The sequence below is a fragment of the Manduca sexta genome, chromosome 26, assembly GCF_014839805.1.
Source record: "Manduca sexta isolate Smith_Timp_Sample1 chromosome 26, JHU_Msex_v1.0, whole genome shotgun sequence".
Classification (NCBI taxonomy): Eukaryota; Metazoa; Arthropoda; class Insecta; order Lepidoptera; family Sphingidae; genus Manduca; species Manduca sexta.
In genome coordinates, this window is record NC_051140.1 from 13088517 (window position 1) to 13114720 (window position 26204).

A 26204-nucleotide genomic window follows, 5' to 3' on the forward strand; every position below is an offset into this window, starting at 1 on the left:
GATCGTTTTAGAGCTACTATGCTACAGATATATATAAAGATACAAAGGCACACTGATACACAAAACACTCATATATACAGACATACAGTTTCACACCATTAACTTAAAAACCCCACTTTTTCTATTGGCGGTTAAAAACAAAGTAAACCTAAGGAATTGAATCATATGCCACAGTAGCTGATGAACCAATTATAACTACAACATATTAAAACACTACTTATGTATCTATAAAAAACTATGAAAATTGTAAATAAATTCATTGCTTTATTTCAGAGTTTGCCTCATTATTCACATTGGTTCAAAATAATAACGTAGTTAAAATAACAACTGATAATTCAATACCAGAAGAAATAGTTAATAATAATGACAGATTATTGTTTGCTATGGTTGCCAGCAAACCAAACACTACAAGTGCTAGAACTGCTATTCTCATTGATATACAAACAGGTAAGAAAACAAAATTTTAAGGTGTAATAAATAATAAACACATAATCACAACATAAACATTAAATTTCTTTTCAAGAAACTACACCGGATTTAGTTTTACTCGGTTTTGAAAGAGTCACATACATTGGTACGTTTGAAAACAACGAAATAACTATTGACCCGATAGTACTCAGTGAAGGATACACCACGAACGTAACTTTCACGTTACACGGAGGTACGTGCACATTATGAATATATGAGTCAATTTAATTTTTGACAAGTAACGCTTGAGCTACTAACATTATTGCCTTAATTTCAGATCTCGCTCCACACTTTCAGCCAACCTCAGTGGGTCAAACCGTAAGCATCGCTCTGCGGAACCCCATTCCTGCAGCGTCAATGCCTGCTAACGGCATAATAGTTCTCGAAGTGCAGGCTTCGGCTCCGGGTGCCGTCACGGCGCACACCACGGTCGTGCTTACTGTTGTCACGGAAAGTGACCTCATTCCGATTGTTGAGCTCGTTTTCAGCGCAACCCATTACACTGGCACCTTTACCGAAGTGGGAGGTCTCGTGTTTACCACACCGATCACACTATCTCGAGGATACGACGCCACAGTGCAGTTCACTCTAGAAGGAGGTACGTGTTGTTTAGTTTCGATTGGTAATTAATTTTACCGTATCTATAATCCGCTGACCTGTGTAGAACACAGACGCTGATGCTGATCTTTCTTTCAGATGACTCTCAGTGGTTCGGTCTGACGCGGTCACAAAACTCGGCGATTCTGACTTTAACCAACGCGATTCCTGCAGCAGTAATAGCAAACAATCGAAATCTCATCTTCTCCGTCGTCGCTCAAAGACCCGGTAGCGCAGATGCCAGAAGCACCATTGTCATCGCGCTAGCAGACGGTAGGCCTCTTGCAAACTCGCAATATTTTTAACTATATACGTATAGTATAAGTACCAAATAATGTGCATAAATTAACTGTCTACACTTTCGTCTGTTCATTTTTCAGAATACAATGACGGAATGAGCCTGCTCGGCTTCGAAAGAGTCACGTATGTCGGTACCTTCATAAATAACGCAGTAACTGTTGACCCGATAGAACTCAGTGAAGGTTACACCCCGAGCGTAACTTTCACGCTACACGGAGGTACGTGCACATTATGAATATATGAGTCAATTTAATTTTTGACAAGTAACGCTTGAGCTACTTACATTATTGCCTTTATTTCAGATCTCGCCTCACACTTCCAGCCAACCTCAGTGGGTCAAACCGTAAGCATCGCTCTGCGGAACCCCATACCTGCAGCGTCAATGCCTGCTAACGGCATAATAGTTCTCGAAGTGCAGGCTTCGGCTCCGGTGCCGTCACGGCGCACACCACGGTCGTGCTTACTGTTGTCACGGAAAGTGACCTCATTCCGATTGTTGAGCTCGTTTTCAGCGCAACCCATTACACTGGCACCTTTACCGAAGTGGGAGGTCTCGTGTTTACCACACCGATAACACTATCTCGAGGATACGACGCCACAGTGCAGTTCACTCTAGAAGGAGGTACGTGTTGCTTTGTTTCGATGGATAATTAATGTAACTGTATCTATACTCCGCTGAACTGTGTAGAACACAGACGCTGATGCTGACCTTTCTTTCAGATGACTCTCAGTGGTTCGGTCTGACGCGATCACAAAACTCGGCGATTCTGACTTTAACCAACGCGATTCCTGCAGCAGTAATAGCAAACAATCGAAATCTCATCTTCTCCGTCGTCGCTCAAAGACCCGGTAGCGCAGATGCCAGAAGCACCATTGTCATCGCGCTAGCAGACGGTAAGCCTCTGGCAAACTCGCATAATTTTTACCTATATACGTTTAATATAACTACCAAAAAATGAGCAAAACTAACTGTCAACATTTTTGTCCGTTCATTTTTCAGAATACAATGACGGAATGAGCCTCCTCGGCTTCGAAAGGGTCACGTACGTCGGTACCTTCATAAATAACGCAGTAACTGTTGACCCGATAGTACTCAGTGAAGGTTACACCCCGAGCGTAACTTTCACGCTACACGGAGGTACGTACACAATATGAATATATGCGTCGATTTAATCTTTTGACAAGTAACGCTTGAGCTACTTACATTATTGCCTTTATTTCAGATCTCGCCTCACACTTCCAGCCAACCTCAGTGGGTCAAACCGTAAGCATCGCTCTGCGGAACCCCATACCTGCAGCGTCAATGCCTGCTAACGGCATAATAGTTCTCGAAGTGCAGGCTTCGGCTCCGGTGCCGTCACGGCGCACACCACGGTCGTGCTTACTGTTGTCACGGAAAGTGACCTCATTCCGATTGTTGAGCTCGTTTTCAGCGCAACCCATTACACTGGCACCTTTACCGAAGTGGGAGGTCTCGTGTTTACCACACCGATCACACTATCTCGAGGATACGACGCCACAGTGCAGTTCACTCTAGAAGGAGGTACGTGTTGCTTTGTTTCGATGGATAATTAATGTAACTGTATCTATACTCCGCTGAACTGTGTAGAACACAGACGCTGATGCTGACCTTTCTTTCAGATGACTCTCAGTGGTTCGGTCTGACACGATCACAAAACTCGGCGATTCTGACTGTAACCAACGCGATTCCTGCAGCAGTAATAGCAAACAATCGAAATCTCATCTTCTCCGTCGTCGCTCAAAGACCCGGTAGCGCAGATGCCAGAAGCACCATTGTCATCGCGCTAGCAGACGGTAGGCCTCTTGCAAACTCGCAATTTTTTTTAACTATATACGTATAGTATAAGTACCAAATAATGTGCATAAATTAACTGTCTACACTTTCGTCTGTTCATTTTTCAGAATACAATGACGGAATGAGCCTGCTCGGCTTCGAAAGGGTCACGTATGTGTCGGTACCTTCATAAATAACGCAGTAACTGTTGACCCGATAGTACTCAGTGAAGGTTACACCCCGAGCGTAACTTTCACGCTACACGGAGGTACGTGCACATTATGAATATATGAGTCAATTTAATTTTTGACAAGTAACGCTTGAGCTACTAACATTATTGCCTTTATTTCAGATTCTCGCCTCATACTTCCAGCCAACCTCAGTGGGTCAAACCGTAAGCATCGCTCTGCGGAACCCCATACCTGCAGCGTCAATGCCTGCTAACGGCATAATAGTTCTCGAAGTGCAGGCTTCGGCTCCGGTGCCGTCACGGCGCACACCACGGTCGTGCTTACTGTTGTCACGGAAAGTGACCTCATTCCGATTGTTGAGCTCGTTTTCAGCGCAACCCATTACACTGGCACCTTTACCGAAGTGGGAGGTCTCGTGTTTACCACACCGATCACACTATCTCGAGGATACGACGCCACAGTGCAGTTCACTCTAGAAGGAGGTACGTGTTGCTTTGTTTCGATGGATAATTAATGTAACTGTATCTATACTCCGCTGAACTGTGTAGAACACAGACGCTGATGCTGACCTTTCTTTCAGATGACTCTCAGTGGTTCGGTCTGACGCGATCACAAAACTCGGCGATTCTGACTTTAACCAACGCGATTCCTGCAGCAGTAATAGCAAACAATCGAAATCTCATCTTCTCCGTCGTCGCTCAAAGACCCGGTAGCGCAGATGCCAGAAGCACCATTGTCATCGCGCTAGCAGACGGTAAGCCTCTGGCAAACTCGCATAATTTTTACCTATATACGTTTAATATAACTACCAAAAAATGAGCAAAACTAACTGTCAACATTTTTGTCCGTTCATTTTTCAGAATACAATGACGGAATGAGCCTCCTCGGCTTCGAAAGGGTCACGTACGTCGGTACCTTCATAAATAACGCAGTAACTGTTGACCCGATAGTACTCAGTGAAGGTTACACCCCGAGCGTAACTTTCACGCTACACGGAGGTACGTGCACATTATGAATATATGAGTCAATTTAATTTTTGACAAGTAACGCTTGAGCTACTAACATTATTGCCTTTATTTCAGATCTCGCCTCATACTTCCAAAGCCAACCTCAGTGGGTCAAACCGTAAGCATCGCTCTGCGGAACCCCATACCTGCAGCGTCAATGCCTGCTAACGGCATAATAGTTCTCGAAGTGCAGGCTTCGGCTCCGGGTGCCGTCACGGCGCACACCACGGTCGTGCTTACTGTTGTCACGGAAAGTGACCTCATTCCGATTGTTGAGCTCGTTTTCAGCGCAACCCATTACACTGGCACCTTTACCGAAGTGGGAGGTCTCGTGTTTACCACACCGATAACACTATCTCGAGGATACGACGCCACAGTGCAGTTCACTCTAGAAGGAGGTACGTGTTGCTTTGTTTCGATGGATAATTAATGTAACTGTATCTATACTCCGCTGAACTGTGTAGAACACAGACGCTGATGCTGACCTTTCTTTCAGATGACTCTCAGTGGTTCGGTCTGACGCGATCACAAAACTCGGCGATTCTGACTTTAACCAACGCGATTCCTGCAGCAGTAATAGCAAACAATCGAAATCTCATCTTCTCCGTCGTCGCTCAAAGACCCGGTAGCGCAGATGCCAGAAGCACCATTGTCATCGCGCTAGCAGACGGTAAGCCTCTGGCAAACTCGCATAATTTTTACCTATATACGTTTAATATAACTACCAAAAATGAGCAAAACTAACTGTCAACATTTTGTCCGTTCATTTTTCAGAATACAATGACGGAATGAGCCTGCTCGGCTTCGAAAGGGTCACGTACGTCGGTACCTTCATAAATAACGCAGTAACTGTTGACCCGATAGTACTCAGTGAAGGTTACACCCCGAGCGTAACTTTCACGCTACACGGAGGTACGTGCACATTATGAATATATGAGTCAATTTAATTTTTGACAAGTAACGCTTGAGCTACTAACATTATTGCCTTTATTTCAGATCTCGCCTCATACTTCCAGCCAACCTCAGTGGGTCAAACCGTAAGCATCGCTCTGCGGAACCCCATACCTGCAGCGTCAATGCCTGCTAACGGCATAATAGTTCTCGAAGTGCAGGCTTCGGCTCCGGTGCCGTCACGGCGCACACCACGGTCGTGCTTACTGTTGTCACGGAAAGTGACCTCATTCCGATTGTTGAGCTCGTTTTCAGCGCAACCCATTACACTGGCACCTTTACCGAAGTGGGAGGTCTCGTGTTTACCACACCGATCACACTATCTCGAGGATACGACGCCACAGTGCAGTTCACTCTAGAAGGAGGTACGTGTTGCTTTGTTTCGATGGATAATTAATGTAACTGTATCTATACTCCGCTGAACTGTGTAGAACACAGACGCTGATGCTGACCTTTCTTTCAGATGACTCTCAGTGGTTCGGTCTGACGCGATCACAAAACTCGGCGATTCTGACTTTAACCAACGCGATTCCTGCAGCAGTAATAGCAAACAATCGAAATCTCATCTTCTCCGTCGTCGCTCAAAGACCCGGTAGCGCAGATGCCAGAAGCACCATTGTCATCGCGCTAGCAGACGGTAAGCCTCTGGCAAACTCGCATAATTTTTACCTATATACGTTTAATATAACTACCAAAAAATGAGCAAAACTAACTGTCAACATTTTTGTCCGTTCATTTTTCAGAATACAATGACGGAATGAGCCTCCTCGGCTTCGAAAGGGTCACGTACGTCGGTACCTTCATAAATAACGCAGTAACTGTTGACCCGATAGTACTCAGTGAAGGTTACACCCCGAGCGTAACTTTCACGCTACACGGAGGTACGTACACAATATGAATATATGCGTCGATTTAATCTTTTGACAAGTAACGCTTGAGCTACTTACATTATTGCCTTTATTTCAGATCTCGCCTCACACTTCCAGCCAACCTCAGTGGGTCAAACCGTAAGCATCGCTCTGCGGAACCCCATACCTGCAGCGTCAATGCCTGCTAACGGCATAATAGTTCTCGAAGTGCAGGCTTCGGCTCCGGGTGCCGTCACGGCGCACACCACGGTCGTGCTTACTGTTGTCACGGAAAGTGACCTCATTCCGATTGTTGAGCTCGTTTTCAGCGCAACCCATTACACTGGCACCTTTACCGAAGTGGGAGGTCTCGTGTTTACCACACCGATCACACTATCTCGAGGATACGACGCCACAGTGCAGTTCACTCTAGAAGGAGGTACGTGTTGCTTTGTTTCGATGGATAATTAATGTAACTGTATCTATACTCCGCTGAACTGTGTAGAACACAGACGCTGATGCTGACCTTTCTTTCAGATGACTCTCAGTGGTTCGGTCTGACGCGATCACAAAACTCGGCGATTCTGACTTTAACCAACGCGATTCCTGCAGCAGTAATAGCAAACAATCGAAATCTCATCTTCTCCGTCGTCGCTCAAAGACCCGGTAGCGCAGATGCCAGAAGCACCATTATCATCGCGCTAGCAGACGGTAAGCCTCTGGCAAACTCGCATAATTTTTACCTATATACGTTTAATATAACTACCAAAAAATGAGCAAAACTAACTGTCAACATTTTTGTCCGTTCATTTTTCAGAATACAATGACGGAATGAGCCTCCTCGGCTTCGAAAGGGTCACGTACGTCGGTACCTTCATAAATAACGCAGTAACTATTGACCCGATAGTACTCAGTGAAGGTTACACCCCGAGCGTAACTTTCACGCTACACGGAGGTACGTGCACATTATGAATATATGAGTCAATTTAATTTTTGACAAGTAACGCTTGAGCTACTAACATTATTGCCTTTATTTCAGATCTCGCCTCATACTTCAAGCCAACCTCAGTGGGTCAAACCGTAAGCATCGCTCTGCGGAACCCCATACCTGCAGCGTCAATGCCTGCTAACGGCATAATAGTTCTCGAAGTGCAGGCTTCGGCTCCGGGTGCCGTCACGGCGCACACCACGGTCGTGCTTACTGTTGTCACGGAAAGTGACCTCATTCCGATTGTTGAGCTCGTTTTCAGCGCAACCCATTACACTGGCACCTTTACCGAAGTGGGAGGTCTCGTGTTTACCACACCGATAACACTATCTCGAGGATACGACGCCACAGTGCAGTTCACGCTAGAAGGAGGTACGTGTTGCTTTGTTTCGATGGATAATTAATGTAACTGTATCTATACTCCGCTGAACTGTGTAGAACACAGACGCTGATGCTGACCTTTCTTTCAGATGACTCTCAGTGGTTCGGTCTGACGCGATCACAAAACTCGGCGATTCTGACTTTAACCAACGCGATTCCTGCAGCAGTAATAGCAAACAATCGAAATCTCATCTTCTCCGTCGTCGCTCAAAGACCCGGTAGCGCAGATGCCAGAAGCACCATTGTCATCGCGCTAGCAGACGGTAAGCCTCTGGCAAACTCGCATAATTTTTACCTATATACGTTTAATATAACTACCAAAAAATGAGCAAAACTAACTGTCAACATTTTTGTCCGTTCATTTTTCAGAATACAATGACGGAATGAGCCTCCTCGGCTTCGAAAGGGTCACGTACGTCGGTACCTTCATAAATAACGCAGTAACTGTTGACCCGATAGTACTCAGTGAAGGTTACACCCCGAGCGTAACTTTCACGCTACACGGAGGTACGTACACAATATGAATATATGCGTCAATTTAATCTTTTGACAAGTAACGCTTGAGCTACTAACATTATTGCCTTTATTTCAGATCTCGCCTCACACTTCCAGCCAACCTCAGTGGGTCAAACCGTAAGCATCGCTCTGCGGAACCCCATACCTGCAGCGTCAATGCCTGCTAACGGCATAATAGTTCTCGAAGTGCAGGCTTCGGCTCCGGTGCCGTCACGGCGCACACCACGGTCGTGCTTACTGTTGTCACGGAAAGTGACCTCATTCCGATTGTTGAGCTCGTTTTCAGCGCAACCCATTACACTGGCACCTTTACCGAAGTGGGAGGTCTCGTGTTTACCACACCGATCACACTATCTCGAGGATACGACGCCACAGTGCAGTTCACTCTAGAAGGAGGTACGTGTTGCTTTGTTTCGATGGATAATTAATGTAACTGTATCTATACTCCGCTGAACTGTGTAGAACACAGACGCTGATGCTGACCTTTCTTTCAGATGACTCTCAGTGGTTCGGTCTGACACGATCACAAAACTCGGCGATTCTGACTGTAACCAACGCGATTCCTGCAGCAGTAATAGCAAACAATCGAAATCTCATCTTCTCCGTCGTCGCTCAAAGACCCGGTAGCGCAGATGCCAGAAGCACCATTGTCATCGCGCTAGCAGACGGTAGGCCTCTTGCAAACTCGCAATTTTTTTTAACTATATACGTATAGTATAAGTACCAAATAATGTGCATAAATTAACTGTCTACACTTTCGTCTGTTCATTTTTCAGAATACAATGACGGAATGAGCCTGCTCGGCTTCGAAAGGGTCACGTATGTCGGTACCTTCATAAATAACGCAGTAACTGTTGACCCGATAGTACTCAGTGAAGGTTACACCCCGAGCGTAACTTTCACGCTACACGGAGGTACGTGCACATTATGAATATATGAGTCAATTTAATTTTTGACAAGTAACGCTTGAGCTACTAACATTATTGCCTTTATTTCAGATCTCGCCTCATACTTCCAGCCAACCTCAGTGGGTCAAACCGTAAGCATCGCTCTGCGGAACCCCATACCTGCAGCGTCAATGCCTGCTAACGGCATAATAGTTCTCGAAGTGCAGGCTTCGGCTCCGGGTGCCGTCACGGCGCACACCACGGTCGTGCTTACTGTTGTCACGGAAAGTGACCTCATTCCGATTGTTGAGCTCGTTTTCAGCGCAACCCATTACACTGGCACCTTTACCGAAGTGGGAGGTCTCGTGTTTACCACACCGATAACACTATCTCGAGGATACGACGCCACAGTGCAGTTCACTCTAGAAGGAGGTACGTGTTGCTTTGTTTCGATGGATAATTAATGTAACTGTATCTATACTCCGCTGAACTGTGTAGAACACAGACGCTGATGCTGACCTTTCTTTCAGATGACTCTCAGTGGTTCGGTCTGACGCGATCACAAAACTCGGCGATTCTGACTTTAACCAACGCGATTCCTGCAGCAGTAATAGCAAACAATCGAAATCTCATCTTCTCCGTCGTCGCTCAAAGACCCGGTAGCGCAGATGCCAGAAGCACCATTGTCATCGCGCTAGCAGACGGTAAGCCTCTGGCAAACTCGCATAATTTTTACCTATATACGTTTAATATAACTACCAAAAAATGAGCAAAACTAACTGTCAACATTTTTGTCCGTTCATTTTTCAGAATACAATGACGGAATGAGCCTCCTCGGCTTCGAAAGGGTCACGTACGTCGGTACCTTCATAAATAACGCAGTAACTGTTGACCCGATAGTACTCAGTGAAGGTTACACCCCGAGCGTAACTTTCACGCTACACGGAGGTACGTACACAATATGAATATATGCGTCAATTTAATCTTTTGACAAGTAACGCTTGAGCTACTAACATTATTGCCTTTATTTCAGATCTCGCCTCACACTTCCAGCCAACCTCAGTGGGTCAAACCGTAAGCATCGCTCTGCGGAACCCCATACCTGCAGCGTCAATGCCTGCTAACGGCATAATAGTTCTCGAAGTGCAGGCTTCGGCTCCGGGTGCCGTCACGGCGCACACCACGGTCGTGCTTACTGTTGTCACGGAAAGTGACCTCATTCCGATTGTTGAGCTCGTTTTCAGCGCAACCCATTACACTGGCACCTTTACCGAAGTGGGAGGTCTCGTGTTTACCACACCGATCACACTATCTCGAGGATACGACGCCACAGTGCAGTTCACTCTAGAAGGAGGTACGTGTTGCTTTGTTTCGATGGATAATTAATGTAACTGTATCTATACTCCGCTGAACTGTGTAGAACACAGACGCTGATGCTGACCTTTCTTTCAGATGACTCTCAGTGGTTCGGTCTGACACGATCACAAAACTCGGCGATTCTGACTGTAACCAACGCGATTCCTGCAGCAGTAATAGCAAACAATCGAAATCTCATCTTCTCCGTCGTCGCTCAAAGACCCGGTAGCGCAGATGCCAGAAGCACCATTGTCATCGCGCTAGCAGACGGTAGGCCTCTTGCAAACTCGCAATTTTTTAACTATATACGTATAGTATAAGTACCAAATAATGTGCATAAATTAACTGTCTACACTTTCGTCTGTTCATTTTTCAGAATACAATGACGGAATGAGCCTGCTCGGCTTCGAAAGGGTCACGTATGTCGGTACCTTCATAAATAACGCAGTAACTGTTGACCCGATAGTACTCAGTGAAGGTTACACCCCGAGCGTAACTTTCACGCTACACGGAGGTACGTGCACATTATGAATATATGAGTCAATTTAATTTTTGACAAGTAACGCTTGAGCTACTAACATTATTGCCTTTATTTCAGATCTCGCCTCATACTTCCAGCCAACCTCAGTGGGTCAAACCGTAAGCATCGCTCTGCGGAACCCCATACCTGCAGCGTCAATGCCTGCTAACGGCATAATAGTTCTCGAAGTGCAGGCTTCGGCTCCGGGTGCCGTCACGGCGCACACCACGGTCGTGCTTACTGTTGTCACGGAAAGTGACCTCATTCCGATTGTTGAGCTCGTTTTCAGCGCAACCCATTACACTGGCACCTTTACCGAAGTGGGAGGTCTCGTGTTTACCACACCGATCACACTATCTCGAGGATACGACGCCACAGTGCAGTTCACTCTAGAAGGAGGTACGTGTTGCTTTGTTTCGATGGATAATTAATGTAACTGTATCTATACTCCGCTGAACTGTGTAGAACACAGACGCTGATGCTGACCTTTCTTTCAGATGACTCTCAGTGGTTCGGTCTGACGCGGTCACAAAACTCGGCGATTCTGACTTTAACCAACGCGATTCCTGCAGCAGTAATAGCAAACAATCGAAATCTCATCTTCTCCGTTGTCGCTCGAAGACCCGGTAGCGCAGATGCCAGAAGCACCATTGTCATTGCGCTATCAGACGGTAGGCCTCTTGCAAACTCGCATTTTTTTTAACTATATACGTATAGTATAATATACTATACGTATATAGTTAAAAAAAATACGTTTATAGTTAAATGCGGTACGGCAGCGCTCTGAGGTCCTGGGTTCGAATCCCAGGTCGGGCAAAGTGATATTTGGGTTTTTCTGCTCAGTATTCAGCCCGGAGTCTGGAATTTGTGCCCGATATGGCGATAGGCTCGCCCCCTATCACATCATGGGACGGAACACACTTGGCGAAAAGTGGGTGCCATGGTTGCATCTCTGCATACCCCTTCGGGGTAAAATGCGTGATGTTGTGTGCGTATAGTATAAGTGGGCAATGCTCCGAAAAACAAGGTTTTGGCATCATTAACCTGGCTCATTTTTTTTTTAAATATTTGAATCATTTGCTTAGTTCATATTAAAAACATAATTTAAAGAAATATAAAAAGGATAAAACCCCTTAAATTGATAAATTAGACGAAGAAATGTATTTCATTGAAAATTTAAATTATCAGATAAATGAGATCAAGACAGGTGAATGAATATGGTAGCATATATTAATTTGTAAAACCATAAAAAAAACTACAATGTCATACTATCTATAATCAAAAGATTACAATAAGTTATCAATAATTATAAATATTATAATTATTATTAACTTAGTTTAAAGTTTAAAATGAACATCTCATGAAAACCTGCAAATAGTAATCAGTTTCTTTAACAGACACTTTCTCTATGTTCTATAAAATAACTAAATAAATCAATAAGTTTATAATAATCATAAATTTATCATAAACATAATTAATTGAGCTTATTTTTTTTTTATTAAAACATAATGAGGCATGTATTCTTTTGAGAATTATATTAGATCAACTATATTATATTTCTAAGACTGACTCACGCTGATTTTCCTAAACATGTTTAAGAAAATTAAGTCCTATTAAATGTTATCATCACAATCACATAGGAACGATTTCACTTCGGGGCTATTAGATAACTTTTTGGTAGAAATATAAAAAACATAATATTATTGAAATAATCATTATTCAGGTAGCAACTCTGTTTGCAATTTAATTATAATACTCAACCAATTAAAAAATGTTCAAAGATGATTATCAAAGACGTCTCGCCATAAGCCAATATTCGAAAAAATTTCAAATGTTTCATCATTATAATTTCGCAAATCCAAGTCCTCTGTCGTAGCATTTTCTTTTCCATTTTTTTTTTTTTTGCTTGGCTTCTTTTTCTAATTTTCTATTTTTTTAGTTATTATCTGTGAACGTGATATTAGCAGGCTAAACTTCAATATCAGTCAATATTGTAACACTGATTTTATTTGATTCTGGAGGTACAGACGCATCATAACCGTTTTCTTAAAGAATATTCGGGCAATCTAGTTATCATAATAAGCTAAGTTCTTTTGTAGATTCAGCTAATGGTACCACATACACACTAATATTATGAAGGGGCAGTATATTAAAACCTCGATGAGTATCATAAGGACATAAAATAGCTTCATCTAAACAGGAATTCCCGCAACAGCTCAACTTGCGAACAGTTAATAGACGCTGCGCTAAATTCGGACAAGATGAATTTTGTCTACTCTTAATTAACGAGTGATCCAAGTTTAGTAATATATGTCTCATCAGATATAATTAAATGTGATGGCAATAAAATATCATCCTTATTTTCTTGGAAGCGTTCAACATTAGATCCACATGTGCTTTCAAGAAGAGTATTAGAAGCTAGCAATTGAGCCGTTTTCTTCTGTTCCCTTTTTCCTTAAATAGTAAGCCTTGAAATTTCACCTCTATCTTTTTCTTTGAATTCTCTGTTTTCTTGGTGACATTTTTGAAATACTGAGTTGCTTTTTATCAGCCTTATGCCTAAGATATCTAAGTCAGTCTTTCTCTTGCTTTTCTTTCCACAAATTTTCGATAGTCTTAATCCAATTATATCTTGTTTTTCTGCTAACCGTTTCATGTTACATGAAATGATAATACTTCAATTTTTATAAAGTAAAAAACCTAATCCTGTTTAAAATTCTAATTTACCTGGCCCCTGTCTAATTCATCTGACGTAAATTCGCCAGAGAAATCCAGAATAATTAGACCCAGCTAAATGTTTAAATTCTTATTTTATCAGAATTCACAAGTAACAAATACATTAAAGAATTTTAAAACTGTTTCGATTCTCGGTGCTATGTTATAGAGAGTATTGTGTTAATATAAATTAAATAAAATACGATCATAAAAATTAGGCCACGTAACTTACAAAAGCCAGAATCGTTGATATTTTCGTGTTTAATTCACTATTTACGCTACATAGGAACATTCTTACTTCACGCTAGCACGGCTGCATCTATCACCAAAGATATGCCGAAACATTTCGGCCGATATGTCTTCACAGTTACTGCAGGTACTTGGCGAAAGCATGAGCCATAGAAATTATGCAAATACGTCTGGACATTTTTAAAACTTCTGTAAATACGATTGGTTTTTAATAATTAATCCACTATAAATGGTAAATCACGGGCGCATAGTTTAAATATCGATTTAGCTACTTTCAACTAATTAAAATATTGTATATATTTTTTTTTTAAAAATTAAAATCGTAAGTTGGACGTGTGGACGCGCCATATGAATGAGATTTTCCGTATTTTTTTTTTTACTGGAATATTATAATATAATATAAAAAAATATATGAATAGGCCTTTGTAGAAAACTAGTATAAGTACAATATGAAATATAGATATAATTAAAAATGACCAAAAAACACACATTATCTGACAAAAAACCTGTTTTTTTGTAGTTCAGAGAATTGCCCAAGTACCAAATAATGTGCATAAACTAACTGTCTACACTTTCGTCTGTTCATTTTTCAGAATACAATGACGGAATGAGCCTGCTCGGCTTCGAAAGGGTCACGTACATCGGTACCTTCATAAATAACGCAGTAACTGTTGACCCGATAGTACTCAGTGAAGGTTACACCCCGAGCGTAACTTTCACGCTACACGGAGGTACGTACACAATATGAATATATGCGTCAATTTAATCTTTTGACAAGTAACGCTTGAGCTACTTACATTATTGCCTTTATTTCAGATCTCGCCTCACACTTCCAGCCAACCTCAGTGGGTCAAACCGTAAGCATCGCACTGCTGAACCCCATTCCTGCAGCGTCAATGCCTGCTAACGGCATAATAGTTCTCGAAGTGCAGGCTTCGGCTCCGGGTGCCGTCACGGCGCACACCACGGTCGTGCTTACTGTTATCACGGAAAGTGACCTCATTCCGATTGTTGAGCTCGTTTTCAGCGCAACCCATTACACTGGCACCTTTACCGAAGTGGGAGGTCTCGTGTTTACCACACCGATCACACTATCTCGAGGATACGACGCCACTGTGCAGTTCACTCTAGAAGGAAGTACGTGTTGTTTTATTTCGATTAGTAATTAATTTTACCGTATCTATAATCCGCTGACCTGTGTAGATCACAGACGCTGATGCTGATCTTTCTTTCAGATGACTCTCAGTGGTTCGGTCTGACGCGATCACAAAACTCGGCGATTCTGACTTTAACCAACGCGATTCCTGCAGCAGTAATAGCAAACAATCGAAATCTCATCTTCTCCATCGTCGCTCGAAGACCCGGTAGCGCAGATGCCAGAAGCACCATTGTCATCGCGCTAGCAGACGGTAGGCCTCTGTCAAACTCGCATAATTTTTACCTATATACGTTTAATATAAGTACCAAAAAATGAGCAAAACTAACTGTCAACATTTTTGTCCGTTCATTTTTCAGAATACAATGACGGAATGAGCCTGCTCGGCTTCGAAAGGGTCACGTACGTCGGTACCTTCATAAATAACGCAGTAACTGTTGACCCGATAGTACTCAGTGAAGGTTACACCCCGAGCGTAACTTTCATGCTACACGGAGGTACGTACACAATATGAATATATGCGTCAATTTAATCTTTTGACAAGTAACGCTTGAGCTACTTACATTATTGCCTTTATTTCAGATCTCGCCTCACACTTCCAGCCAACCTCAGTGGGTCAAACCGTAAGCATCGCACTGCGGAACCCCATTCCTGCAGCGTCAATGCCTGCTAACGGCATAATAGTTCTCGAAGTGCAGGCTTCGGCTCCGGGTGCCGTCACGGCGCACACCACGGTCGTGCTTACTGTTGTCGCGGAAAGTGACCTCATTCCGATTGTTGAGCTCGTTTTCAGCGCAACCCATTACACTGGCACCTTTACCGAAGTGGGAGGTCTCGTGTTTACCACACCGATCACACTATCTCAAGGATACGACGCCACGGTGCAGTTCACTCTAGAAGGAGGTACGTGTTGCTTTATTTCGATTGGTTATAAATTTAACTGTATCTATACTCCGCTGAACGGTGTAGAACACAGACGCTAATGCTGATCTTTCTTTCAGATGACTCTCAGTGGTTTGGTCTCACGCGATCACAAAACTCGGCGATTCTGACTTTAACTAACGAGATACCTGGAGCAGTAATGGCAAACAACCGACATCTCATCTTCTTTGTTGTCGCTCAAAGGCCTGGTAGTTCTAATGCCAGAGCTACGATTGTCATCTCATTGAATAACGGTAGGTACAATATCTTCAGTTTGTATAAAAATATTCGTTCACATTGTTTACAACATGCTACGTCTTGTCACTCATATTATTTTTAAATCATTTACAGAGGGTATTTTTAATGCCTCGAAGAAAGAAGTGGAATTATTCATCAATAGTCGTCCCCGATGAAAAGGACTCGTTTATGAATCATAATTATTGTTGAATTTAATGTATTCTAATTTATATGTTTTATCCTAGAATTTGTTACTTTTCTACATGTCTCTTCTTAGTATTATCATTATCTTACGACTGTGGTTTTCATACATCAAATCGTTTAAGGCAAACCAACATTTATAAAAAAAAATATTGCGTTCAGGCAGGTTAAGGGATTGTTTTGTTGATTTCAGATGCGAACATAGAATTGGATGTGCGTTTTGATAGAGTTCTATATGATGGAATTATTCGAAACAATGTCGTCGTGCATGAAAAAATTCTACTTGAAGGCTATACTGATCAAAATATTGAAATAAATGGCGGTAAGGACCCAGCGCCTTGTTCTTCCAATTATTTGTTCTTAATTTCTGTGTATTGTTTTTTATAGGGGCACGGCAAATTAGCCTCTCTGAACCTGATGGTAAGTGGAGTAGGGTGAAGTTGAATGTCGACTGATGAGAGATGATTACCTCTCGATAGTCGACACAATTGTGCCGGCCTGTTGGAACCGGATATACACAGACTGATCCCGAAACGTGACACACTTACGTGGGCCATTATATTGCTGTACAGGCGGATATAAAATATATTCTACAAACAGCAATTGCTTGTAAATTTCCTCCACATAAATTATACCTCATTAACATTATTCAGAGTTCTCGGGTTTGTTCGTGGCGCGGGTGTCGAATGGTGAACTATTTGTGCAAAAGTGGAATTGGGCCACAATACCAAACGTCAATCACATAGCGTTGGAGCTGCAAGTGTCTACTGCGCGCGCTATTCTGTTGCTTGTCGTAGATCATTCAGGTAATCATTCTTCACTTTTTATGTTCTTTCTTTTGTCTACTATTTTGACAAGAAGTATTTACAGGATTTTTGTATATTATGTAATTTCAATTATAATTAATTCAAAATAAATGAAATTTATCCTTTAGAATTAAAAAAAAACTTTTTTTTCCATTAAGTGATACGGAATTATATAATATATAGAACATAATGATCAACATAAAGTTTTTTCTTAGGTGAAGAGCCTTCTATACCTGTGGTCACGTTCAACTCTCCCTCATACAGCCTGAGCGTGGACAACACACAGACTGGCTTCATTGGACGCGTGGTTGCGACTGCTGACAATGGAGAAACCATCAGATACTCTATATCATCTAATGGTAAGTAGCGAACTATGCATTTACAGGACTTACCTATTTTAGGATTCAGAAATAATTTTCAAAATGGTATAGAAAATTAGATACTTAGGTTTTGGAGAGAGAGTTATATTCACTGGCTGCGTTTCTAGTAATATAATCTCGTTATCAGGAAAACATTTTAAATATATTGTTATCTCATACATAATAGGTAATAACATATATAAAAATGGGACAGTATTATGATGCTATTGAAACCAAACGCCTTGAACAAATTTTAAGCAATCTTACATTTTTGCGAACTTACTATATGAAATATGGTATGAATTATACTACAATTTATTTATTATCTACTTTTATATATAAGCTACTCTTATACTTGAATATTTATGATTATAAAGAACAATTTTATTTAGTTTAAATATCTTTAAGTAACCAAATCTTTCGTTTGAAAATATAAGCTAAAGAATTAAAATCCGACTGCGAAGTATTTTTAAAAGTACTATTACTAAAAATTGCGGTCTTCAATAATTACGGTTTTGTCACCTCTACAACCGCGCTGGCACGCAACTGTAATAACGTTTTAATTTATATGAGTCGACACCTACAAGCTACATCTCTACCTACAGGCTTTACTTTATTTTTGCATAAAATTATAATCAAAATCGTTTATTAAGATATCGTAATAAAAATTATATAATTGAACGAAGTCTTTGCCTATTGCGATAAATATTTAACATCTAGAAAGTAACTAAAAAAGAAACCATAGTACCTACACATGATACAATACTAAACCTACATAGCCATTCTTTAGATCTGACGGAGTCGGCTAAACAAAGTACAGTACAATATAAAACTGTGATTTATAAAATATTATTTCCAGATCATCTTGCAGACCGGCTCTCAATAAACGACAATGGTGAAGTCCATTTATCCGCTCCAGCGCCTAGCGGAGTTTATTCTGCGGTAGTTATCGCAACTACTGTCTTTACACAGGCCCGATCTGAGGCTACGGTATGTGAAATTGTCTTACAGCCATTTTCATTAAACAACCCCAATCGCTTTTTCGATCCATCGCGAAAAAAGAACAAAGTTTTTGTCTTAATATGCTTTACAGTTATTTTGATTGGTTTCTTTTCGAGATCGGTTCAACGATTTAGGTTCGGATCGTTTATATCGTTAAAATTATCAAATCCATACCATATAGTTACGCCCGTATTCATAGACTTTTTTTATCTAAGGACGGAGCAAAGCTGTGATAACAAGTCTGTTTTTCAGTGCTGACGGCATGACAGCCTTCGCAGTTCGTAGACATAGAGCCGTTGTGATTGGCTTATATTGTTGTACCTTAATATTAGCCAATCACTACGGCCCTATGTCTGTTTCTTAGTGCCGTTGGGTACTGAGAAACAGACTTGTTATCACAGCATTGCTCCGTCCTTTGATAAAAAAACGTCTATGAATAAGGGGGTTATAATATAATCTGAAATAAATTCTATAAATATGTTGTCATTTACATGACACTAGTTTATATTCGTACTTGCATTCTTCGCTTCAGTATTCATTGTTATAATATCTGTGGCTTCCTGTGTCATGTTATTTAATTATTATTGTAATGTTTATGAATTTATGGACACATCTTAAGAAAGACATCCTTGTGTCTGACATTTGTAATGGTAATAAGCATTTTACTTTGATTGCATCGACCTGTTTAATAATTTTTATGACGGAATATGACCACAATGTTGCATTACTTGCATATTTAATACCATTCTTTTCTTCTTTCACAGCTCCACATAACCGTGACCACAGTAACAACTTGTGGTGATGACAACCTGGTGTTGCCACCGTTAATAATCCTAAACAGAGACGAAGAAGTAGCTCATCAAAATCTAGTCGTTCTAAACGAAACTGAGCATCCAGGATGCCGCTTCGTTCTTACCAACCGTTGGCCAGCTAATCAGTCGTGGCTATACATTGATGAAGCAGGATTACATACAAAGGCAATCGACAGAGAGCACGAATCCATAGCTTTTATGACATTGTCACAAGTCCAAGTGGAACTCACATTACTATGTAATGATGAAACCGCTAGAATGAAACGCTCGCTTGATACAAGACCAGAATGGCTTAGTCGGTACGATTACGGAACTAATGAATGGATCCTAACTGACAACATTTCTTACAATCCCAGGCGAAGTTTAGTCAATTTAATCGTCAATGATATAAATGATAATCGTCCAATATTTATCGGAAAAGAAAATGAACCAATCGCAGTTGGCTATCCGATAGACGACTTAGTGGAAACTGTTATGCCCCGTTCTTTAGCGGAGTTACAGGTAAGTCAACTAATAAATAAATATTGTATTTAGTATTAGACAAAGGGAATCCATTTATGTAATAAACGAGGAAATAGTTTTTTTAGTTTTTTTTGATAATCATCCGGGCAATTAAATCCATAATTTAATACTCTATTCCATTAATGCAATATCACTTCGATTAGGTAACCTTGAAAATCTGAGGGAAGCGTCAACTCAGTCACCTGTTTAAAATTTAACTTTATCTTTGGTAGAATCTGCACAACGATAAAGAATAACAATGTGTAATGACTAATGACGGTCTTCGTAACAAAACCGCGCACTGACCATATAGTAATAATAATTAAAAGCTATTAATAAGAAAAACCAAACATCGTATTTTATAATATTTTAGTTATCTTTACTTTGGTTGTTTTTTTTTTTTATTATTTTTTATTTTGCTTATTGTTTCATTGGTTTCGTAATGAAAATGCCACGACATTTTTTTATTCCATTTATCTACTCCTAAAGTACACATCATGTTAATTTGCAACGATCGCTGGCAAATTAATAAGGAACATTTTGATAGTTTAAAATTTTCAAACAGACGTAAAATTGTTTTTAAAGCAATTATTCATAAAAGACTATTCTCGTTGACTCGTATACCGAAAATTTATAGAACGACTGCTCAAGGCCGTTTGGTGGGGGGAAGGTCTTAACGTTATTTACCAATTTTTTATATATAAATTGGATTACAATGTATCCTATTTTATTTATTATTGATGATGACTAATGCTTTTATAGATTCACTAAAATTCACTTAAGCACACATAAAAAACCTACTAACAAAATTATAATTTGTCCATTAGCTTTTACCGAAATATCGAGAGGAGACTAAAATTACACAAACAGGATTTAGGTATGATGGACATAGTAAATGACTTTATTTATAAACATGACACTGGCTTACGAATAAAATAAAATATAATCGTGCATAATGAATAATATAAATAAGTAAATAATGCAAATTCTTGTGTATAACACATAATATATTGTATAACAATAACGTAATCGGTCATGCATACGTTTATAAAACAACTTAATTCTTTTTTGTATTTATTTGTCATATTATACTTTTTATTTGTTAACAACACACGCAGTAAAGGAGCTTATATGTTATTCACATTGTTAATAAAACCTCAATGGCACTGTGTAACTCCAACCGCAGCAATGATACAGCAAAACATAATAAGCTTACAATACTGGATTTTATTCTGCATTTTAATGAGAAATTTCTGCCTTTTGCATAATAGTTTTGGATTTCCAATCAAAACGGAGTTTTGCATCTAGGTTATGGTAGCAGTTCCGCCCGAAAAATTTCTTCCTATAAAAAAGTCAGTAATATGTTCCGGGATGAAAAGTAACATACAATATGTTAAACCAGGATTTGGTACATCGCTGTGAGGTTCTTTTAATTTATTTCTATCGTCTCAATATTTTCACAAACTGACACATTTATATTAGCACGCGACTTCGCCTGCATGGAAATCCTTACCCGCAACAAAAGTCCATAAAACCCTGAACGATTCCAGAACCATCTATGTAACAAATCAGATTACAAATACCATTACATTTTTCAGGAGTAAATTTCCGGGATAAATAGCAACCTATGTATGGCTATTACATGGTTTACCTGGATCAGTTGTTTCTGGGTTAACTTCTAACATCCAAATACTGTTATTGATAAGATACAATTAGTAAGATTATACCCTATCTCTTATATACCATATATACCTTATAAGATAGAAACATTAGGCGGCTGTAAACTATTTTACAAAGTATGTGTAATTCAAAAAGCGTTCCGTAAATCCAAAGCTGTAAAGCTTATCTCTTTGCAGCTATCTCCGCTACTCTGCAAATCCTAAGCCAGGGCCGTCTAGAAAATGATCGCAAACTCCGATATTCGTCAACCTTATAAAATAAATAACTTGACTTCTGTCTGTCGTGTATTAATTAATCAGAAAAGAATTACATACATATATTCTGTTATTGCGAGGCATCAGAAAGGCTTATTTTATAATCTGTTGTTGGGGTGATCGAGTATCGAAGATCCATCTCAAGTTTCGCATTATTATCAGATCGAGTTGCATGTTTTTATATAGGTATTAATTACCTTCATACGTAAGGCGATAAATTAATTAAACATGTTTATTCTTGTTAACCTACCTATTGTTATGTGAAAGTATATGTCTAATTTTAATCAAACATCTAGAAAGTTAAACGAGAAATGCTTATATATATACTTATATGTGAAAAATTAATAACCTTGTATTTCTTTATAATAAATAGCATGTTTTTCCCAATTTTTCTAAAAATATTTCACACTTCCCGTATCTTACATCGTTTTATCGCCCTTATTTCGGCAACATCATGACGAGGGTGCCTTAATAAAATGCCTTCATCGAGATTCGATAATATGTTTAAAAGTTATTTATCTTTAAGAATAAAGATACTAACAAAACATGATCTATTACTTCCGATCTATGGAATATCAAAAATCAGTGCAAATGTAGATATTTAACGGTACGATCAAGTCGCTCCGGTGATAGTCATGGTCACGACTGCCCAAAAACATCCGCAACACCAACCAGCATTTCGAATTATATTCCATAATACTGCTCTACGTTTCTCACACTTATAAATTAAGGGCAGAATTAATAAATCAATCTCATCTTCAAGTAAAATCTCTAGTAGACATTTTCAGTCTTACTTATAAAATATTCGCTAAGCTATGCTTAGTTAAAACACAAATTTACTCGATCAACTGTAAGTCGAAACCCGCTATCTTGCCTCCTAATAAGGTTTTGTCATATTTTTGAGATCAGCCTATGTATTTGCGGTTCCAACAGGCCGGCATAATTATGTCGACTACCGAGGGGTATATATTTATGATACAGAATAATTTTCTATTTCGCCTCAAAAGAAATTAAAAGACCGTGTTTAGCAAATTAAATTTGTTTTTGTCCCCAATGAACTTACAAGTTAAGTACCTACTTAATTTAATAAGTATAAAAAGTTTGAAGTGCCCAAAAGCTGGGGCGCGGTGGAAACTTCTCCAATCGTATGTAGGTACAGTCCGTACTATAATTGCTTCACAAATTCGAATCACACACTGCTCATTATCTATAAACGTTAAGTTTAATATAAATATTTTTGTCAAAATATTTTTTGTGCAGAAAAATATTACTAAGGATATTAAATTATATACGCCATATTTTGAAATTTTAAATTTGTTTAAGAACTACTAACCAACTGTACACACATAATACACACGTACACATACCAATGCCCAAGTTGTCTCTTTAATGAGTGTTGAGCACGTCTGCTACCGGTTCTACATTTGGCATTCTTTTTAATTTTTGACAATCGGTTAAGTACTGCTGCCAAAAATAGACGGAATTTTCGTGCTTTACGGCTTTTGTCATGTCTATAACTGAAATAAATCTAATAGCCCATAATATGATAGGACCCTTTCATTTATTAATTGATTTAGTGGTGCTTTACAACTAGCTGTTCCAGTTATAAATGTCCTTAAAATGCTTCCTTAATTCATTATTTTATCTACCACTTTGCTATGGATGGAAATGGACAATAAATATTTCCAACTCCTCCTCATCCTTCTATTTGATTAATGTCGTTTCGGTATAATGTCAGATTAATGTTCCCTAACACCCGCCGGGCTTCACCAGTCAGTGTCATAAAATGCGTGCCATTGCTGATCCTGGCTTACAAGGTGCAGCGGCGGGTGTGAGGCGCTTGTGTCACCGCCTACGAGAAAGCGACGTATCTACTATATTCTTGTTCAAGAAACGTATAATAGATGTAGATCTCATATAAATAAAGAGACATATATAAATAGTTGATCGCTGACTGTTCACACTACCGGCGAGAACTCACTCTGAAGAAGTTTTGCGAGTAATAGCCCATCGCAGTCGAACAGTTGCTATAGCCCAGCGACAAAACTATCAAAACTATACACTCGCTCCTCAAAGGTCGCTAACTCGTTTATAGTTTCTATACCTAATCGCTTCTCGTTCATCGTAGGCAGTAAGACCAGTGCCTTAGGACAGAAAAGTCTCTGCTGGCAAAAATTAAGTCTGAAAACAATATCCCACTGCTGTTAATTCGTTCCGTGTTTATAGTTTTACCACTAGCAATAAGTACAAAGGAATAATTTATACAAAGCTCAGAGTAGTTTTAGACATTGTTTAAACACCAAACGGGTTAGTTACCTACGTCTTGTTTTATATTAATGTAGAATTTATTATAAACATTATATTACTAACTAGTTTTGAATGTTAACATTTTGTGTGTTTTTCTGTCGGGTATATATTAAGTGTTTGCATCATGCTCGTAACGTTACGTTCAGCTTTTAATAATAAATATAAGATTCCTGCCAAAATGTCTCAGAAGGAGGCTATCGAAATCCCACATAAAGATACTAAAGCATTATTTCTTTTTAAACCCAGTGTCAAGCATTTTTTGGAGTTTAAAAGGATTTACTTATGTGGATAGTGATATTTGTTTTTACTCTTATCTCTATTTTTTTTTAGATTTTATTCACGGCTCTACCAATGTCTCAAAATTTTACGGCATAAAAATTAGCCTACCTACTTTCCAGAGTATCGAACAATCTCCTTACCAAATTTATTCGAAATTGTTTAAGTGGTTCAGCCGTGAAAGCATAATAGACAGACAAATTAACAATTATTTTCGCATTTATAATATAAGTTAATGGTATTTAGGATTGTAAAAAAAATATCTGGATATACATTATAATAAAATTTACATTGCTAGCTTTGTTTAAGTATGTTGTAGCTTCTCATTGCCAGAATGTAATTAAAATTATTTTTGTTTAAGCCATTATGACCTCTGACATCCATTATACAAAAATATGTGCAAAAAAAAATTTGCATCAGACCCGAGTCAACTCTTAAGCATGTTTGTGTTGTATTTTCATTGAGATAGGTTGCAGTCTGCAAGGTTATCCCGAAATCCATTGGCGTAGCCAGGAACTTTCTGTAGGGAGGCAGCTAACTGAAACCGCGAGACTTTTTCCAAGACGGACAAAGATGTTTATAGGATCGGAGCAGCTCAACCTTGACCTCCCCTTCCTGTTCCTAACAACGCTAATGTCCCCAACATAGTTAATGAAATAAAAAAAATACTGCACATTCCTTCATTTTTAAATAAGAAAGGATGTTAAGAGATTTGAACAAAAAAACTGACAATAAGGAAAATATCGTATTGTTTTCAGGCGACTGATGCAGACGTCGGTATAAATGCAGCTTTAGTTTACTGGAGCACTGAAGAATTGATATCAGTCGCGCCGACAACTGGCTTTGTTCACGTGCGGGATGGAGTCAATTTAGAAAACAATACACGGCTTGTAATACACGCTACCGATCGGCGAGGCACAGGTCTCAGTGGCTCCATAGAGCTTCTGGTAAGTAAACCTGTAGTTGCAGTTGTAACAGCTTACAGATGATTACAATAAACTATCGTAATCTCTAGTCTAAAATCAGTTGTGATACGGAAAATTCTTGCCGTCGGTCTGCACCTAGAAATCTGTACTGTCATCAAAATACATGAATATGACGCAATCTTAGTGGATCCACAGATTGTCGATACATTTAGATGGTATGAAATGATTGACATTATAAATATTATATATAATGTCTATGCAATATCTTTAGTATTAATGCGTTAGTGTTTATTTGAAATGTTCTGCTATTTTAATTTTATTAAAACGTGTTAGCATTTTATAAATACATACAGAGTGGCGCAAAGATTATCACATTATTTCTTTTTCACACAGTACAATTTTTTATAGAACGATTTGCAAAGTATTAATGAAATATAAACATTCGTTTAGCATATTTTTCTCGTTATAATAATTTATAAAATTTCGCTGTTTATAATAACTTAAATTTAATTACATAAATAGTCCATTGAAATGTTACATTTTTTAGGCCTTACCTTGCGTTTTTTAGAGGACGCAATTTTATTTTTTTGAAGTGTAGGGGGGGTCAGTCTAAAGCTAAAACCAAGTTTGTGGGGTCGCCACCCTTGTCCGACGGCCGGCATCTTGGGTTGAAATGATTTTTACGATGTATCTCTTAAACTATTTATCTGACAAAAATGTATAAATATTTTTGTTGCAAATTAAATTCTCTACAACTTTGGTCTAGTAACTTTTGTTGTAGAACTATAAATAAAAAGTTATAAGCGAAAATGTTAAGAAATTCAATGTTAAGCAATATCCATTGCAACGTCATCCAGAACGTGTGTTTATAAGGTTCATAATACTTTTTTGTACTCTCATTAATACCCAAATACCCAAGGGACCATTAGGGAACAAAAGAACATCTGCCTGCTATTATTATTATTATTTCTAACCTCTCTTATTGTAAGAATAGCTG

General features: G+C 39.4%; 1 protein-coding gene and 1 long non-coding RNA gene across 2 annotated transcripts in view; both read left to right on the forward strand.

The window, feature by feature from the left end:
• The window catches only part of LOC115444671, a 44507-nt gene that overhangs the window by 14109 nt on the left and 4194 nt on the right, over positions 1–26204 (forward strand). Inside the window, exons 16-64 of the mRNA XM_037443138.1 lie at positions 274–447; positions 524–661; positions 746–1066; positions 1165–1338; positions 1446–1583; positions 1668–1937; positions 2086–2259; positions 2366–2503; positions 2705–2908; positions 3007–3180; positions 3630–3833; positions 3932–4105; positions 4212–4349; positions 4466–4756; positions 4855–5028; positions 5133–5248; positions 5355–5395; positions 5457–5674; positions 5773–5946; positions 6053–6190; positions 6276–6596; positions 6695–6868; positions 6975–7112; positions 7197–7517; positions 7616–7789; positions 7896–8033; positions 8119–8430; positions 8537–8710; positions 8819–8956; positions 9041–9361; positions 9460–9633; positions 9740–9877; positions 9963–10283; positions 10382–10555; positions 10662–10799; positions 10884–11204; positions 11303–11476; positions 14363–14500; positions 14586–14906; positions 15005–15178; positions 15285–15422; positions 15508–15828; positions 15927–16100; positions 16478–16606; positions 16938–17090; positions 17306–17449; positions 18309–18439; positions 19216–19764; positions 25040–25228. Coding sequence (XP_037299035.1) covers positions 274–447; positions 524–661; positions 746–1066; positions 1165–1338; positions 1446–1583; positions 1668–1937; positions 2086–2259; positions 2366–2503; positions 2705–2908; positions 3007–3180; positions 3630–3833; positions 3932–4105; positions 4212–4349; positions 4466–4756; positions 4855–5028; positions 5133–5248; positions 5355–5395; positions 5457–5674; positions 5773–5946; positions 6053–6190; positions 6276–6596; positions 6695–6868; positions 6975–7112; positions 7197–7517; positions 7616–7789; positions 7896–8033; positions 8119–8430; positions 8537–8710; positions 8819–8956; positions 9041–9361; positions 9460–9633; positions 9740–9877; positions 9963–10283; positions 10382–10555; positions 10662–10799; positions 10884–11204; positions 11303–11476; positions 14363–14500; positions 14586–14906; positions 15005–15178; positions 15285–15422; positions 15508–15828; positions 15927–16100; positions 16478–16606; positions 16938–17090; positions 17306–17449; positions 18309–18439; positions 19216–19764; positions 25040–25228 — 9785 coding nt within the window. The remainder of the gene's footprint in view (positions 1–273; positions 448–523; positions 662–745; positions 1067–1164; positions 1339–1445; positions 1584–1667; positions 1938–2085; positions 2260–2365; positions 2504–2704; positions 2909–3006; positions 3181–3629; positions 3834–3931; positions 4106–4211; positions 4350–4465; positions 4757–4854; positions 5029–5132; positions 5249–5354; positions 5396–5456; positions 5675–5772; positions 5947–6052; positions 6191–6275; positions 6597–6694; positions 6869–6974; positions 7113–7196; positions 7518–7615; positions 7790–7895; positions 8034–8118; positions 8431–8536; positions 8711–8818; positions 8957–9040; positions 9362–9459; positions 9634–9739; positions 9878–9962; positions 10284–10381; positions 10556–10661; positions 10800–10883; positions 11205–11302; positions 11477–14362; positions 14501–14585; positions 14907–15004; positions 15179–15284; positions 15423–15507; positions 15829–15926; positions 16101–16477; positions 16607–16937; positions 17091–17305; positions 17450–18308; positions 18440–19215; positions 19765–25039; positions 25229–26204) is intronic.
• On the forward strand, positions 3519–4453 carry LOC119190742. Its single transcript, XR_005113078.1, has 4 exons — positions 3519–3833; positions 3932–4105; positions 4212–4349; positions 4434–4453. It is a non-coding gene; the product is annotated as an uncharacterized LOC119190742 (long non-coding RNA).